Genomic DNA, 18376 nt, shown 5'->3' on the forward strand with positions numbered 1-18376 from the left:
TAACTTTTAGGTAGATTGAAACTTAACTATTTGTGTGTTTGCTTGTGTTGTTTGCCTTGTTAAACATAGCAAAATTTTGGAGAACTGTGGAAACCACTGTAACAGCTCTTGTACTTTTGGTTTGAGAAGACTTTTTACTGTGTGTAATACTTGATGAATTCAGCAGTTGGTGATTCTTTATGCAGTAATTAAATGATGAATTCAAAACTTTATTTTTACTCAACCGTAGTACTAATATGGATTTTGCTGTTGTATTTTGTCATTTTAATGTTCTTTCATGTTTTTAGATCAATGTTAGCTTTTATTTGATAAAAGAACAGTATGTAGAGGGTCTGTTGCTACCTTAAAGATGTTACTGTTCTCTGTAAATGCCAAGTTTTGACTAATGTGGGATTTTAGATGTATGAATGATTGGGGTTTTTTGGATAATAACCTGAATTTGAATAGTAAATATGATTTTATTTTACTCATGATACAGTTACTGTTGAAGTGCAATTTGTATTTAATTTCTACTTGCTGAATGTTTTGAAGAGTTTTTGGTACCGTTCTTGAATATGGGTTGAATTGAGCCTGAAGTTTTGTTATGTGCTTCCTGTTCAGTATCTCTGGAGCTCAAGATTGGTAGATAAACTTATAGACTGTGAATTCTACAGTGGTGACACTTGTTGACAGCAGTTTCCCATGTACTTTTTCTTTTTCCTTTAGAGGAAGTACTGTAATTCTACTGCAAGTTAACTTCAATAACTTAAGAGAAAGGTGTAGGTTTTTATATCTTAATGTGTCCATCTCGGTATTTGTCCGATATTAAAGTTTGTTTCTGTGCCAGTTTTTTTTGTTCTTTCTATGGAGAATTCTTTTCCAATTTAACTAACAAAAATAAATGTGGTTTTTTTCTGTCAATTAGTTCTGAAAGCTAATTTTTTTTAATTAGGCTACTGAGATTCAAGAAGTGGCACCACTGTGTTAAGATTATTTTTTTTTGTAAAGCAGTTGTTATAGCTCTAACATAAAGAAATTTAAACAAAGTTTTTGATTTGAAGATATGCCCTTTTAAGAAAGTCTTCAACTGCTGGTGTGTCATTTATTTCCATCAGCTGAACTGAAGCATACAATCACTATTATAATTTTCTGCCTTCAGATTCCTGTGAGTAAAGCTAACACATTAACTTTCATAAATTCGTTTTACAGGCAGGCATGCCTGCCTGTGTATTCCCTGCACCAGTATTCTTTCTGCAGAAGACATTTCTGTTGTATGCCTTCATGCTGTTAAGCCAACAGTGGCCTTCTCACAGTGCAAATAGTCAGATCATGTGCTCTTTAAGAAACCAAAGGTGTTAGCCTGGGATGAAGGTGGCTGCTTGCTTTTAAGTTAAAATGAAAACACACTTATATATGAATTTCATAACTGAATGACATTTCTAAAATTTTGTAACTTTGAAGCTTGTTTGGAGTGATACTTTGTAGAGTTGCTTGTTTCTTTTTTTGTAAGTGCTCCACTTCTGTAAAATACTCATTATTCGTTCCCTCCCTAGCAGCCCTACTCTAAAGCTGGGAAGGAAAGCACTGAGGTTGCGTTCAGTGGAAAAAGGTTCTCTGTTTCTGCTCTTAGTTTTGCCCTGCTTGATGTGCTAGAGCAAATAGGTTATGTTTTATTTTCAGACTCTTTGGTTCTTAAGGGGAAAATGCTTCAAGTTCTGTTGGCCAAGCATATGGTGTTTAACCTTTCTGGGCCAAGTTGTTGTAGAATCATTTGTGTATCGTACTTAGCATGATAGATAAGGCTGGTAAGGTATGTTTGATAAGCCAAAGAGGTGAGGGGTGTGGGTCACAGATTTGAGAGCAGGAAATCTGTAAGCATTTTCAGACGAGAAGCTGTCTTTACTTAGCTTGAGTATTTTGACAGGAAGCTTATGAAGAGCTCTTCAGTTTTGAATTTGTTAGTGATTCACACCTGCTTTAAAATGTAGACTTTGAATAGAGTATGTGTCAGATAGGTAGTGCAGCCACACCTAAATGACTTCATTCAGCGTTTTTTATGGAGCTTTGCATTTCTGTTATATTTGCATTTACATATATTTTAGAACGTTTAGAACATTTGAAGGAGAAACCTCTGAGCTTCTCCTTGAAAAATGTTATGTTAACATTATCTGAACAGGAGTCTGTAAGTTGCTGCCTGTCCCCTGTAGCCCCACAGGAGGAGAGTACTTTGAAATGGGACAAGGGTTTCATTGTGAGCCTGTGATCATATTTCAAACAGTCTAGGGCAGCGGAGGTGCAAGAAAGTGTATGTGAGGGTTCCTGCCAAGTTCAGACTCAGTTGTGTGGGCTGGCAGCCGCTGGATGCAGAACGAGCATGCCTGTAACAGTATCATCCATACCTGCAAGAGAGCGCTCTGCTGCTCTGACTGGAATTGAGTGTTTAAAATGTCTTCAGCCAGAAAAATGCTGTGCAATGGTAGAATGTGCATCTTTGTACTTTCCTTGTTCTTTTTTTGCTTGCTCTTTGTTTGTTTGTTTCTATAGTGTTCTCAATTTTTGGTCTTTAGTTTTGACTGTTTTTCTTCTCCCTGACAGTACATACCACACATGGTTGTGGAATTCCCTCACACTTTCCCCCCACATTCTTTCAGTATTGTTTTCCTCTTTTCTCCCTCACCTCTTCCATAAGTGATGCACCATACATTGAACAATATGATCAATCATTGTGCAAGTTTAGCAATGGTGCATGATTCTCTTGGGCAAGAAAATGGAGTGTGTTACAGACCTAGGAGATGGTCATATGTGTTATTCCCTCCTCATTCCTTAGCATAAAGAGCAACTCTTAGATCCTGTGCTGGATAGCAAGTCCTTGTCTTTATCTGTTGGATGTTGCTTTATATGTGTAATTGGACTGAGAGAGATGGAAGGACAATATTATTTTGGAAGTAGGGAAAGAGTCAATATTTTCTGAGGAAGCAGCTCCTACTAAATTTTTGTTTTGCTCCTTGACTGGTCACACACACACATCGTTCCCATCCCGCACTCCCTATCAGCTATTTATTGAACCAGAACGTTGCTTTTATGAATATCTGCTTTTTGTCATGGAAAAAGTGAACTTTGCCTCTGTCAATGAGTTTCAAAGCTGGCATTACTTCTTTTGGAGCTCTGAATACATTTAGATTGTTTCAGCAGGAAGGATACTTAAATCATTAAACTGAACTTTAAAACCTCAGATAGATTGATGAATTTTTTCCTTAAATTAAGGAAATTTACCTGTCCTCCTCCTCTCCCCTCTGAAGAACCTAGATTTTTTTTCTCTCTTGAACCCTCAAGATGAATTGCCTTGCTTTTCGGCATGTCCTTTTCTGCCAGCCTATATACACATGGTAAAATGGATGAATATTTGACATTTACCATGTTAAAACAAAAAGCCAACAAAATTCATGAAAATCTCCAAGAGCTGCATCTTATCCAGGTGGCCTGCTGTTTGAAATATGACTCCTGGTGTGTATTGTACTCTTAGCCCTAGGATTCAGTAATGAGATTGAGTGGTATCTTGCGTGAGCACTTCTGGATGATTGACAGTGAGGTGATGTGAATCATCATTTATCAGGATATTATCATGCCTACCCTTGATAATTTCTCCCTGCTGTCTGGGGAGGTGGTGAAGACAGATAGGACTTTGTGATGTCAAAGTAATTAGTGTGTGTTGGTTTCCAGCTGAACAAACTGGAAACTAATGATCAGGTAAATGAAGATGAAGTGCATTAGTGTAAGGATGAAGGTGCAAGGACCTTGGGGAAGAGCTTATCAAAATTTCATGGGGGTTATTTGAATATCTTACAATTTGTGCAGTTGCAAGCAATATTTTAAACTACTAGAGGATACTTCTGCAACAGTCTATTTACATGTCCTTTGTTGATATCTCTTCTAGTGAGAGGGTCAGCACTAGGGTTAAGGACATTAGACTCCATAGGAATCATAGGAACTCCTTATGATTTTTATAAAATCTGAGTAGTCAATTTCCAGCTAATGGCAGCAATTTTGAGTTAAATGTTAAGGAATTGTGGTGTACACTGGAAAGATTAGGTTTTCCAGAGACTCTTCCCATTTTGAATTGGGGAGATTACTATAATTTGGCTATTATATATTTGATCCATGACTGGCTCCTTTCTATTATTAAAATATTTTAATGTTGCTTGATACCTATGTAAATATCTTTAAAAATGTGGACTTCACCATATAATCTGTGATACTGCAGCAGGCCTTTAATAGGCATGGTAGTTTCTTGGTACAAGTTCTGAATTTTTTATGTATGGGTCATTGGTGCAATATTTTTATAACCTGAGAAAACCTTTTGTGTGGGTGTGCACAGCTATGCCAATGTTTCAAATGATGCTTAATGCACAAGACCAGCTGAATATAATTGCTATACCACCAGCAAGTGATCTGAGTTAATTTTATCACATGTGATTAGATATTGCTAATTGTAATTAACTGATTGAAAAGCTATCTGCTTTACATGCTTGCTTTTCAATTATTAAAATGGTAATTTACTCATTGTCACTTATCAGTAAACTTGTATTAACATGCCAGTTTCACGGATGCCTCCATGAATAGCATAACTGTAACTGCAAAGTTTTGGAATTGAAGCTTCATGGCAAATCTATTCTTCTGGCTAATTTTTATGTACACAGCTTTCCTCTTTTTATTTCACTTGCTTCTTTAGAGGAAGTGAGTGGGCTAGAATCTCAGGCAGGAATTTGTCCGGATTAATATGGCTCATCAGAGACATTATATTTAATTGGAGAGCCTGTGGTATGGTCGCAGGAGGCTGAAGGGAATTATTTAGCATTAGCAATGGCTCGTTTGGGATTTGTGCACTAATCAAGGAGCTTGTGTGTTAACTGTAGGGATGATGGGAGTTATGACGATTATGACATGTGAGCACATGTCTGAATGAGAACTGGACAGGCAATGAGTTAATCAAGAAATATATTAAATGGCTCCCATGCTGCTTCATTATTACTTGGTAGAGTGTCTGTCAGATTGTGTACTTTACCAAAAATAAAATAAAATAAAATCTAATGAATAGGTGTTTTTGCAGGTAAAGTTAATACCAGATTTTTAACAAAGAACGTTTTTTCTCCCTCTGTTTTTGACGTGCATGTGTGCTTTTAAATGCTGTGTTGAAAAAGAGTAACTAAGTGCATAGTCTGAAAAATGCATTTAAGCATATGCCTCTCCAGTTTTTTGTATTTTGTCAAACGCTTGTTTTCAGTAAATATGAATTATTTCCCACTCTCAGCTAGATGTTTTTAACATATTTAAAATTTTACATAATAAATAGCTTGCTAAAATATAAAATTGATTTTCAGTGTTAGCAACTTAGCTTCAAAGAAATAAAATTGTTAATATTTTCCATTATCAGTATGCTCCAGGCCTTGTAAAGTAAAAAACCAAACCCAATACCCTCTAACTGGACTATTTATATGCCAGGTAGACATATTCTTTGCCCAGCATGGTTAGAGGCATCCATTTCATACCCTCATGAAATTGTCAGTTATGCTGGAAAAATTCATATTTAGAGGACACGGAACTAATAAATTGAGCTCACCTTAAAAAAGTTGTGTAAACCCATAAACCAACTGAATTATATCTGTAGGAACACTTATCCCAGAGCTAGTGGACAGGTGACCATGTGCACTTTTCCTGCTATTGTAAGCACTGCCAAATTTAATACAACTTTCTACCAAACTGTAACCTTCATGTATTAGCTTAATTAGAGCAGTATTGTGGCTAGTACCCAAAGTGTTAACCTGTAGGAGGTTGTTATTGAAATCCATTATCTGTGGAGTCAGTATTAGTGGTCAGCAGCAGCAGAAGTAAAACTGCAAGTAAGACCCTCCCTTGGGTGCTGTGAGCTCAGCAGGTTAAACTGTCAAAGCTTCTTAAAGGATGGATAGTTAAACCCCCTGGAGTTATAGGTAAACCAATCATTTGCTGTCAGCAGGAAATATGACTTTATTTAGCAGGTTGGAGGGGAAAAAACCCAAACCTAAATGCTAACAGGAAAGAGGATTTAGAAGGAAATATTCTGTAAGTGCATGTGTTGCTGTGCTATGTAGATTCTATGCAACTTTCAAAGATTTTTTTTTTTTAATTCCAGGCTTCTTTAAAACATTCATTTTAAAACATTTAGTCAAAACTAAATTTATTTATACAGATTTGCTCCAGTGGCTTATAAAACTACTCATAAGATTGAGTTAATTTATTAAACCTGTGAAGATTATCTATATCTTGTGAGGAATGCAAAAATTTGTGCCTCTCTTAAATGGAAACAGTTGTTACCTTGCAGAAATAGGTTGTTTCTTTCCTTCAGCGTTGTGTCCGTGTTGCCTGTATTGAATGTAATTATCTCTTTTTACCATATGAAATATATTTAACATTGACTAAGTGTGCAATATTTAAGATCTATTTATATTAAGATATATTTAAATATCTATTTATAGAATTTATATGTATAAGTCACATGTATTTATGATACTGTAATTAAGTTATTCTGATAGTGGTACATTTTCTAGTTTTTAGTTAGCGTTCAAAGGTGAAGAATGGGAGCATTTGACTTAGCACTTAAATTCTTGCCTCAAAAAAGAGGATCCCAGAAGTGATAGCTTCTTGTAGAAGGGGGTGAAGTAGGTGTGGGGGAAGACCTGACACTTTACTATTGTTTAGTTTATTGGAACAAGATTTGTGCTTAAACTCTTCGTGGGAGGAACTTCATAGTGTCCTGTGAAGAATGCTCTTCTATATACCCAGACCTGTTTCCTCAATACATGCACTGTTTTTAAACTAAATCTGCTTGATATCCTGAAATAATAACGTCTGAGATTAAGGGGATACAGCGGAGACTAAGATTCTACTTGCTATCCCTAAGTTACCTTAAGATGGAAAAGTGTGCATCATAGAAAATAAGTCGGGAGGTGGACACATTGTTATGGAAACTACTCAGTAATCTAAAAAACCCCAGACAAATCAAGGATTTTTCTAGGGTCGTGCTAAAATAAAATTTTTACACTTTGAGATATAGCCATGACAGAACTCTGAGGGCTGTAAAGAAAAGAAAAACCCTTGTTGAAGAAATTTTTGTCAGATGATCCGGAAAAGGGTGGGATCACATAAAGTCTGGCATTGGCATCTGTGGGTTGTCCAGTTTTGGTATTGACTGTGTGAAAATTGTATTTGAACAGTGCTGGTTTTCTTGTCTGTTCCTGCCTGTTTGTTAGGCTGTGCATAGTCCTTACAGACTTGGTGAGCCAGCTACTTGTCTGTACAGTCATTTTCAGATTTACCAGATACCCACTGCTTCACTTCATGTATGGGTAATATGTTTGGCATTGTAGAATATAGACATACAAGTTCTCTTTAAGGATGGAATGGAGGTTACTATAGTGGTCTGTTGATCAATAGATGCCTTTTCTAAAAGCATTACACCATAAGATGAAACTGAGAAATACATTTTATGCCTAGTTCAATTTTTTTTGTAAGCAAAGATAACCTTGTGCCATGTCTAGCAGTCATCTCGAACTATTAATCTTGTAACTTAGTTCTGCTGAACTGCACTTTATTTTTTTTGTTGGATGTCCTTGACCCTGCTGGCTGTTAGCTACTTTGGTACCCCTTTACTGGATATATTTTTTACATGTAATTCTTTATGTACTTGACATTGGGGTCTTCTGTCATTATTTTTATCTAGTACTACACAAAATCTGCTTCAACTTTCTTTGAATACAAGGTTGCAAACAGTGACAGACCCTTTTTTAAAATCTAAGTTAGGCCTAAGAGTTAGTGGTGGGTTGACTGTTTTGTAACAAATGCTGCTCTGTGCTTTCTTACTGTGTTTGTAATGTGATCAAGTGACTGTCAAACAGACGGCATAGAAGCAATGACACTTCTGGCATGGGCAGATTTCTAAAAGTCATACTTTTTTAAAAAGGTAAGCCTGTACTGAAAAATTACTGAACAAGTAGATTTTATGGTACTTCGGCTTACTGTGTTCTGTGAGTTCCCACAGCAAGCATGCTTGGTGCTTTTTCTCCATTACACTGTTTTTATAGTCTTCATCTTGACATCCGCATCTTGAAATCTCAGAGCTGACTCATCTTTCAAAAGAAGACTTTTGAGGGTAAAAAAAACCTAGGATGGGTTTTATATGGAGGACTATCTTATTCAAAGTTATCCTGTAATGAATAATTTTAATACATTGGCAGAGAATTAATTTTCTTGTAGAACTAACAATTTTATTGAAGAACTAACAATTTTATTGAAGAGCTAACAAAGCATAATTTTTAGAACTCTGAATGTTTACATTAATGGAATTTTGAAGGAAAAATGTGCTACTTTTATGAATGTTATGTAATAACCTATTATTAAGTACCAATATTTAATAAGGCATTTAAAATTATTTAATTTCACTTAAAACATAATCTTATGCTGGCCATGATGATAATTTTAAGGTTTTATGACTTAATTTTTATTTATTGTAGGTACTGCTTTGGTACTTGGCCTCAGTGGTAAGACCCCTCTCGCTGGGTACCCAGAAGTGGTTAAGGGGTCTGTGTATGTACATGTATACATACATACACGTGCATATATATTTTCTATTGTACATGCATATACTGCATAGACATAAGGAAAATCTTTGTTTTAGAAAACCTGCACTGGAAGTTTCTCACCCTTCTGTGAGTGAAGGCATTCTTTATTCACTCACAAACTGTTTTTTCTGGTATTTTCTTTGAATTATTTGGCATTTTAGAACTGGTTTCTTATTATGTCTGAATTTCTGTAAGTCTAAAGTACTTCTGAAAGGACTGTTCGGGCTCTCTTGTCCCCTCTCATTCATTCACTGTACTGGATCTGATGTTCATGTGGCTGGGAAGATGGTTTAACTTGCTGATCTGAAAAAGTTTAGTCTTCCCTCCCCTTAGATTACTTTTCCACTGGGTCTGTTCAGTTCATTGATCTGTCTCAGCAGCATTGCAATTGCTACGACTGAGCGTGGAGGAGAGTTTAAGGGTGGAATCCTCCTGTGAGCAGCATCCTGTATATGCCTAAAGTGAGACATATTATAAAACTTAATGCAAGTCTCAATATATTGTTCATTTTGGGCCTGAAGTTAGTCCCCACACTGGGAAGAACGTAACTCACTGTAGGGCCTGCATCTTTTGTTTCTGATTTTTTTTTTTTTAATTTTCCAGCTACTGATTCAGAATATGTTGCCTTTAGCTGATATCCATACTTCCCTTGTCACCTTTCTTTTAAATACTGTTGCGTAGCTGAAATGCCGGGTAGCTGTGAATTCACCTTGCTGTTGCTGTGAGCTGTTCTCTCAACCATGGAACTGGTTTCAGGGATCCCTGAGTTTACTGCTGTCTTTGGATGCTGGAAGTAATTTCTGCAGCCTATCATCTGTAGACTTCATCTGAATGGCGGTTTCCTGTGTTCATCCATCTGAAAGAGGAGCTCCCTACGAATTAAGCTGAAAATGGTGGATAGGAGCATGCTACCAATGCATAGTGTGTTGCTTTGTAATATGGCTCAGTTCAAACTACTTTCTCTGAATCCCAAATGTCTTGTAGGATATCTAGCTCAGTTAAGAGCTAAATCTGTACTATAGGAAGTTCTGTAGATGACTGCCCTTGCTACCATGAGATACTGTTTCCTAGACCTGTCTAAATAGTAGCTTTCCTGTCTCCCAGGTGTCTTACTCCTATGGAGAGCAAAACGAACCATGCTTGGTGAGCTTGTTTTTGGGAGAGGCAGGAAAAAGAAACAGCATGAGAAAGATGTGTCCTATTGCTTTGCTAATGTGCTTAGAAGCTGAGATTCCATTAGGGAAAGGCTGACATGTGGGTGCAGATGTGTTTGAAATGCAGGGAGGCTACTAAAAACACTGTAGGGCATCACTATTTTGTTAACATGACAAAAAACTTATTTCTTTTTCTAAAACACTTAAAGGTGCAGAATCACATATCCTCCAAAGATGAAACTCTTGCATCCAGACAGTATAGTGGGCTACTCTAAATAAATCTGATGAATTGCTCAACTCTTGCAACTCTTCCTTTGGTAAACAGATTTAAATGTCTTCCCAAATTGTTAGTGTATGCTCTGAAGTAAAATTCTGTTACTCCTGGAGACTTGGTCTAGATAACGTGCTCCAAAATAAAAACAGTTGGCAGATGTATGACTGCAGTTGCTAGCTTGCAGATTGTTTCTGCAGACATCAGCAAAAGTTGTGTTGAGTGGCTGTGCTGCCTCTAATCTTCACTTGGGTGAAGTAACTTGCTAGCTGCCCCACCAAAGGGAGACACGAGTGGAAAGAGACAAGGGAAATGCTTTTTCTGCAAGATTGTGGCAAATGTTTTGTTGATGCAATGACTTGGAGTTAGAGGATAGGACATTCTGGTTTTCCCCTCCTGATTCCTCAACCTGTGTTAATTCTTCAGTTCATCCAAAGGTAGACTAGTAAACAAGATGACTATTGATCTACTTTTTCAGTGATTCTACCAAAGAAAGACTGATTGTTCCTGACTGATGTTGATTAAAACGTGGAAGGTTGCAATACAAACTAACCATTTAATTTTGCTAAATTTTCAATAGCAAACGTGTGTACTTGTTTCTAGTCTTTGCTGTGTTGGAGGATAAAATACAGGAAGTACTTGTAACAAAATTGATGGAGAAGCCTTCTTTTCCCCCATTGTTCTAGAAGATGCTTCACTGAAGTTACTTGTCAAAGAATAAACATATGGGAAAAGACTTTAGGAGCCAAAGCCATTCTGGAAGACTCTTCTCTAGATTCTTATCTGTCATGTCTTCAGTACTCAGGAGGCATTCTCTTGTTTGCTGCAGCAAGCAGAGCACAGTTTGAGTATCACTTCATGACAGCCTTAATGTGGTCTCCTTTTCACAGTAGGAGTGATCAGGTCTCTAGGTACAGTGGGGAATCCTTTCCAGTTTATGAGGCAAGTAAAATTGTGTCTTATTAACAACCAATGAAGTTCCAGAGCTTTGTTCACGGGAGAGACAATTTTGAGATTATTTTCTATTTTTTAAAGGTTATAAAAATAAATCAGTGTTTATAAGTGAGAGTGCAAACAGATGAAAATCTTGATGCATGTTGAAAAATGCATTCTCTTAGTCTTGGTTAGAAATGCAGTCTTCCTCACCTGGTTTATACTGTCTTTTAAAGACTGTTCAGTTCAACCTGGATCCATTCCTTTTAATTTTAGTTGAAATTGGTGGATTTCTGAGGCCCCTAGTTAATGAGGCTGTTGCTATCTTCAGGTTTTGACCAGCTGGCAAACTTGAAGGGCAAGACAGGGAAGTAAGGGAAAGGGGGTTATTTTTTTTTCACATTTATTGTTCTCAGCTGGTGTCCACCAATCAGGGATTTAATCCCACAGATGCTAATGGATGGGCTGTTTTGAGGGTCATTGTAGACTTGGAGGGGATTGTAAGTAAATACCCTTCACCAAAACATGTTTGAAGACCACTGAAGAATTGGTTTACATAGTCCTTGCATAACTGTTTGTGGGCCATCAAATTAAAATGTTTTAAAATAGGCTTGCAGAGAAATCTACTTTTGCGGACTCTGTAGATTGGCTTGTTTATTTGCATAAATTTTTATTTAGGTTTTTGAAATGCTGAGTAAAAAGAAATATGGAAAATATGGGATAGTTATGCTATTTGTGCCTTTCACAGTTCTGTTTTTCATGTGCTATAGAAATGTTTCCATTATTTTATTTTAAGGTTAAATGCTGTAATCGTGTGGCAGTATTTCTTTGCAGACAGCACTTTAAAGGCTGTGTGATACTGCACACTGTGTGCTCAGACTTATTGTATTATTCCTGTGTGTATTTTAGTGTGAAGCTGCTAAAGACACCTAAGTCACATGAAAAATGTGTTTTTGCAAACCAGTAAATTTGAACCTTTTTTGCATCCATTTGATTTTTTTTGAACTCAAGACTGTTAAATGTCACAGGTTTTTTGTTCTGTTTTGTCTGTCTCTTTTGGCAGTGGTGCTGACAAGATTTGAGGTGGTTGCGTTTTTTTTTAGCTACCTTACAAAGGATTTACTCATTAGCCCTATTTTATGGGTTGAGCTAATTGTCATTTGTCTTGCTGAGCGTATTATGCAGTTTGGGCCAATTAAGTGAATCCACTTACGCCAACGGATGTTGTTCCAATGTGTAATATTGATTTGAGCTATAAAAGGAGAATGACTTGTTTGATTAGATTTCTTTGTCTAAACAATGCTCGATCTTATCTAGTATACCAAGCAAAAGTGTTCTCTTCATTGAGGTTTTTTTAATTGCTCCTTAGGTTTGATCAGCTGTAAATGCATCTATAAGAGTTGACCTATAATATAAATTCTGAAGCAGTACAAAAGAATTAGGGGGGGAAATGCAGCTTGCAACTCAGTGTAACTGTCTCTGCTGAGTGAATATCAACTTGTATTGAGATCTGGGGATGTGTAGGCTGACCCACCCTGAAAAACTGGGACACTTGGGAATCCCAGACATTTACCTCCTTGGAGATGGAGGAGAAGGGGAGTGAATGTGTGTGTGTATGTGTTAATTAGGCATTTACACTGAAGTACATTACATCTGTCACATGATAAGCCTCAGAAACTGCTGAAGTATATAAAATCTGTGGAAACTAGGCAGGTGGTATTAAGCACTCTGTTAGGAAATGCATGTAGATGTATTTTTCTTTGTTGGCTCTCAAAGTCAGCCTTTACTTTCTGGAATTAGTAAATGAGAATCACTGTGAAACAAATTGGGAAGAAAAACAGTTTTGTCATGAACCAGATCCGCATGAAGGTAACAAACTCTGGAGTTGCTGAATAATTATCGTACTAGGGATCTTTAAATTATCTTGGTGTCTTTGATTGTTTATATATTCATATGCACTAAAACTAAGTGGTTAGATTGCATATGCATTGCATATGAGTGTGGTTTAGTTCCTTGCCTTAAAATAATTTTTAATACATTCTATATCCATACTGAGAAAACTTTTCTATGTTTCAGTGTTGAGAGGCATGCATATTTAATATGCATTGTAAATAATATAGATTTCAACTAGTGATCTGCAGCAGCTGAGTGACTCCTGAAGAAGGTTACCTTGATTCTGCTGTGTGAAACAGAACATCTCTAGGAGATCTACATATATTTTAGGTATAAAGTTATTAATTTTGATATCTTGAAATCATGATTATTTGATATACAGTTTCAATTACAGGGATAACTCAATAAATTAAGAGTATGGCTAGGCAAGAGAGCATGTTGCTGTCAAATGAATATATGTGCCACTTTCCAGGGTAAAGGAGAGCTAACATAAGCTAGGTAATTTGGGTACTTACAAGCTCTGGTTCCATGCAACCCTACTAAATTGGGTTATCTCCTGCAAAGCAGACATTGACTGTTTTTTGTGGTGCTTATATACCAAACTTTGGGTTATGGACATATTTGTCTTCGGGGGTGTGGTGGCAAGCCCTGGCACCAACTTTGGTTTATAAATCCTCCTGAAATACTGAAATATGATGTAGAAGGGTCTCTGAAACAAATTGCTGTTCCTGTTATTACCTCTTAGTGCACTCTGAACCCTGAGAGCTGCTGCAGCCTGGAGCAGTGTTTGGAACCAGTCCAAGCCAGAAATGACTGGCTAGTCAGCCCTGATAGACTCCTTGCTTTACTTGCCTATTTGCTGGAAAGGTAGTGAAGAAACACGAAGCTGTTCCTGTGTAAAGATCTGGCAGGATTTGCTGATTTAGGTACCTTACCATGAAGGTAGCTCCTGGACCTAAACTAGCTTTGGAACTAGTGGCCATTTCTGTGCAGTTTGCTTCTGGATTAATAAGCCTGTTGGACTTGAGCTAGTTCTTGTGGTCAGGAAAACTTAAGCAGTAAAATAGTTGTAGTACTTAAAATTGTTTCCAGTTGACTTTGTACCTTAATCCAAAAATAGTCACATGATGTAATAGTATTCATTCTGATGTTCTTCAGTGGCTGCTCTTTGTAGTAGTAGGACTATGTTGGTGTCTCAGTGTGTGGGTGTGGAGTTTCTCTCTTAATACCTAAAAGTAGCTAACTATGTTAAGTTAGTTCTTGTCTGTAAGGAAGCTTTTGGTTTTGTAAAACATATATGGTTAATTAAGCTTAATCTTGAATGACTTTGTTTAGACATGTAAACCACATTGGAATTCAAAACAACTTGAAGCATATAAATTGATCGTGAATATAAAGGTATCCAGGGGCCATGCTGTTTCTTGAACTTAGTGCTGTAAGAAGGATGACAGGCTAGTCTTGATAGCATTTGGTCAAAATAGATTGCTGACTTAGTTGCGGAGGTGTACTTAAGAGAAAACGTTAAAATCCTGCTGCAGGATTGTCTGTGCTAGTTCTTAGGATTTTTTGTTTTGGTTTTGCTCTGTTTATAGTGCGAGGCTAATGCTGTAGTGGTAAAACAGAACCGTTGTGACTTTACAGAAGCAATAATTCAAATGTGAAATGTGTGGCAATTCCAGGACGTTATGTGAACTCTCATATACTTGAGTATATAGCAAATTCAGAAGCTATTTAAGACATGCCTCCAGAAAGAAGCTTTGGATTAGGTGACAAGTTAATGTTCCTTTCTGGGATTAACTTTTGCAAAATTCAGAAAAAGTCACTAAAACAGAAGAAAAAATGCTTAATAAGGACTCTTGTCCTTTTGATACATGTTTATTATATTTACCTGACTACATACTTCTCATTGTGTTGTTCAAAATACTGTCTGACTATTGCTTGTCAGTGTTTCTAGATAATTTTTTTTCTGGCCTTACTTTTTCTGAATGAGCCAATAGTGTATGCAGGCTACTTTACTTCTGACTAGTTTGTCATACTTGATAGCCTTCATACTACTTGCAAATTAAATTCCTTTTCACAAAGAATGAAATTTCATGTTTATAAACCAAAAATATTTTGTTTCTCATACGTTAATACTCATCTTCTAAAAGAACACCCTTTTTAGACAATGTATTTTCAGTTTCAAATGCTGAAGATGATATCAAATAGTTCATAAAATAGCTTTTAAAATTGGTAAGCATTGGAAATGTCAAATTGTCATTCCAAACAAGTCTTACTGACATAGCTAATAATCTTACACAGTTTAGGCAATGGCATGCTTTCTTAAATACACACTGAAAGGGAGCTTACAAAAAGCAGAATGAGATAAAACTGGTTGTTTGGTTTCTTGGTTGTGTGTATTTTACTACAAAGAAAGTATTCTGAACTCTGAAAGCATGTTAAAGACCAATCTAATTAAACTTTCAAAACTTTTCTTAAAGTTAAGTGTGCATGTAAGTTGTACGTAGACTTTTAACTTCAAATCTAGCTATTTTATTTTTCCTGGTAAAATGTTGGAAATGTTTGTCCCTTTTGTATTTAACTAAAAGTATTTGGCAAATGCATATAAATAAGTATACAATGAATTAGGAATCAAACATGAGCCTGCTTAAATAATTCTCAAGATTTTCTGGTTCGTGTGTAGCGATATTGAACTCTTTAGTCATAGGCTTTAATTTGTGCATGGTGCTGACCTGATGCTGTGCAGGGACACTCATTGCATCCCTTCATTCAATTCACTCTAATTATCCCCAACTTCCTGGGGAGCCTGCTTAGAACTGGTCATGAATGTTTGTTATTAAGTATTAAGATATTAGACTACCCTGGTTACATGTAACAAAGTAGTTTTTGTCTGAATTTACATGTAGATGATCAGTATAGGAAGCTGAAATTATATTTCTCATGATTTTATTTAATAAAATTAAAAATAATATATTGAAATAATAAAACATTTTGACAGTGACTTAAGCTCAGAGTTAAATGAAATGAGATTTATTGTGCAAGTACTTGTATGTCAGTGTTGGCAATTTCAGTGTGCATTTTAGAGTGGTTATGGTATGTAAATTATCTTTGAAACAATCAGATTTGTGTGCATGTAACTGGGTGATGGTAATTATTTTTGCTGGGAGCATCTGTTAATGCAGAATATTGCCTCTTCAGGTTCATGTGAAAATGGCGGATGAATCTGTCTGTGTTGGCCCAGCTCCCACCAGCAAAAGCTACCTCAACATGGATGCCATCATGGAAGTCATTAGGAAAACCAGGGCCCAAGCTGTGAGTCTGAATGAGTCTATCTGCTGCAGCTGTTTCATATATAGAAAGCAGAAAAGCCAGAGTTTGTATTTTTTTTTTTTTTTTTAAAGGTGTTGGGGGGGGGAAGTGATTGAATATGCTATTCCAGTTAGTTCATGTCACATGAGTTAAATGTGTCTGAAATCGCTACTGGAAATCAAAGGCTTTGTAGCATCTGGCAGCACTGGTCGCTGATCCTGCAGGTGGCTGCTGGATTCAGCTTTCACACCAGGGAGCAGCTTCAGTTCATTTCCAAATTTGCTGGGGGAAAAAAAAAATCCCAATTAGTTTTAAGCGCTAACCCTTTATATGCCATAATGGCTTTTTTGAATGTTTTACAAAGTGTGTCCAGAAAGGCTTTTGCCTAAACTTAGTTTGAATTACTTTCTATGTTATATAAATGTTATTTGAAGGATGGTAAGGTAAATAGTGCATCCTGTAATTGGTTTTGGTTCAGAATGTTTATAAAATGCGCATGAGCTTGTGTGTAAATGTGGGCTAGTCTGCCTTTCTTCTTCCAAATTGGCCAGAGATTCAAAGCTTAGCAGGAATCAGTTGGAAAAACTAATATGTAGTTGTGTTCACATGCCTAACGTTCTTTGTTCTGTCAGTGAAATAAATGTATTATTCAGAGCTACTCTACACAGAGCATTTATTAAAATAAAATTTGTGTTTATATGAGCAACACTAATTACCCTGGAACAGTTTGATCAGGATTGTAACTTCTTTCAAAGATGATGTTTTGGTATGGTGCTTTCAGGGGCCAAAAGCTTTCCTATAAAGAAAAAAATATTATCTTCCCTTTGAGTTTCTGAATCTGGAACTCTGAATCTGGAACTGAATATTGTCTCTTTTTAAAAGAGGGGAATAAAAGGGCTTATACTTTATCTATCAGAGTATTAGATCGAGAACCTTATGTGAATCGTGAGAAGTAAAATGAAAATTTTTCCCATGCGCATCTCAAGTAATTGCACTGGGTCTGTACTGGGACGCGCGTAGCAAACCAGGATGCTTCACTTAGACAGCTGAAGACCCTGTACTGTGCACTCCAGCAAGGGTCACTAGAGGTTGGAGTGACCTCCTATTACTGTGGACCTATGCACCACTGTTGTGGTCAGTGCTGGAAATATTTTGGGATTAGGAGTACTTTATGGTGGTTATTGAGAAGAGCATACGTGTGGAAATCTGCGATGGAGCTAAAAATTTAGACAGAAAGCAGATCACCAAAGTTCATTGCTCTTCAAACAGCCCCTTTCTCCCTAGTTAAGTAAGGAATGTTTGCTTCAGAAATGCTAGCTCAACAGCTTGACTTAGGATAGATAAATCAGTGTGTTGAGACAGTTTCTTTAAGGTGTTCGACCTATTTAAATGCTTAGTGATCTACTTCACCTTCCCCAGTATCTGAAAAGGTGCTGACAAGTTTGGTGTCTGGTTTCAGAACTCAATCAGCTTGAATTTTTTTTTTTTTGTTGTCTTCCAAGGTACACCCAGGATATGGATTTCTTTCAGAAAATAAGGAATTTGCTAGACGTTTGGTAAGTTATTTCTATTTGCTTAGCTTTGACTGCTGCACTAGGTGGCATATATTCATTCCGAGGTATCTGAGGAATCGAGCTAACTTAGAGCAGATCTAAAAGATACCATAAGATAGGAGATTTCAGTATGTTTTCTGTGCATGTGGACTTCTTGCACTTTGAGGGTGTAATTGCAGCCTGTGTTTTCTTTTGGGAAAAGAGGAGATGCCTGTTTGTAAGAACCTTATCCAGGATGTAAGAACCTTTTGGCATTTTCACTTATGCCTGTACTGTTTATGAGGCTGCTCTGCAAAACTGGGTCACTGAAATCATCTAGGTTAAAAGTATGTGGTTTTAAGTGATCATTTTGGTGATTCATAGCACAGCTGGTGAACAGCTGTATCAGCAGCCCTGAGAAGGTGCTGAACTGCACTTCAGGATGGGAATAGAAAGCTGTTTAAAAACTGACTTCTCTGCTGGTGGTATTTTATCGTGGAGCTGCATTCTCTGAAAGGGCCAAAGAGCCAAGAGGGTGCTGTTTTCACTTCATGTCTGAATTTATAAAAATTACTGTTAAAAACCTCTTCAGTAGGGTTTTTGTATATCACAGACTGATATATGGCCTTTTTACTGATTTGATTTTTTTCC

At 36.7% G+C, this 18376-nt stretch overlaps 1 protein-coding gene across 3 annotated transcripts in view; it reads left to right on the forward strand.

Annotated features, from left to right (window-relative positions):
• The window catches only part of PCCA (propionyl-CoA carboxylase subunit alpha), a 276287-nt gene that overhangs the window by 24336 nt on the left and 233575 nt on the right, over window positions 1-18376 (forward strand). For all 3 annotated transcript variants that reach the window (XR_010428426.1, XM_064646092.1, XM_064646093.1), the window contains exons 5-6: window positions 16083-16196; window positions 17696-17749. Coding sequence is in view for 2 of the 3 variants with exons in the window: in XM_064646092.1 (XP_064502162.1) it covers window positions 16083-16196; window positions 17696-17749 (168 nt within the window). In the remaining variant the exon portion in view is untranslated. The remainder of the gene's footprint in view (window positions 1-16082; window positions 16197-17695; window positions 17750-18376) is intronic.

Source organism: Pseudopipra pipra, chromosome 2, assembly GCF_036250125.1.
Source record: "Pseudopipra pipra isolate bDixPip1 chromosome 2, bDixPip1.hap1, whole genome shotgun sequence".
NCBI classification, from domain to species: domain Eukaryota; kingdom Metazoa; phylum Chordata; class Aves; order Passeriformes; family Pipridae; genus Pseudopipra; species Pseudopipra pipra.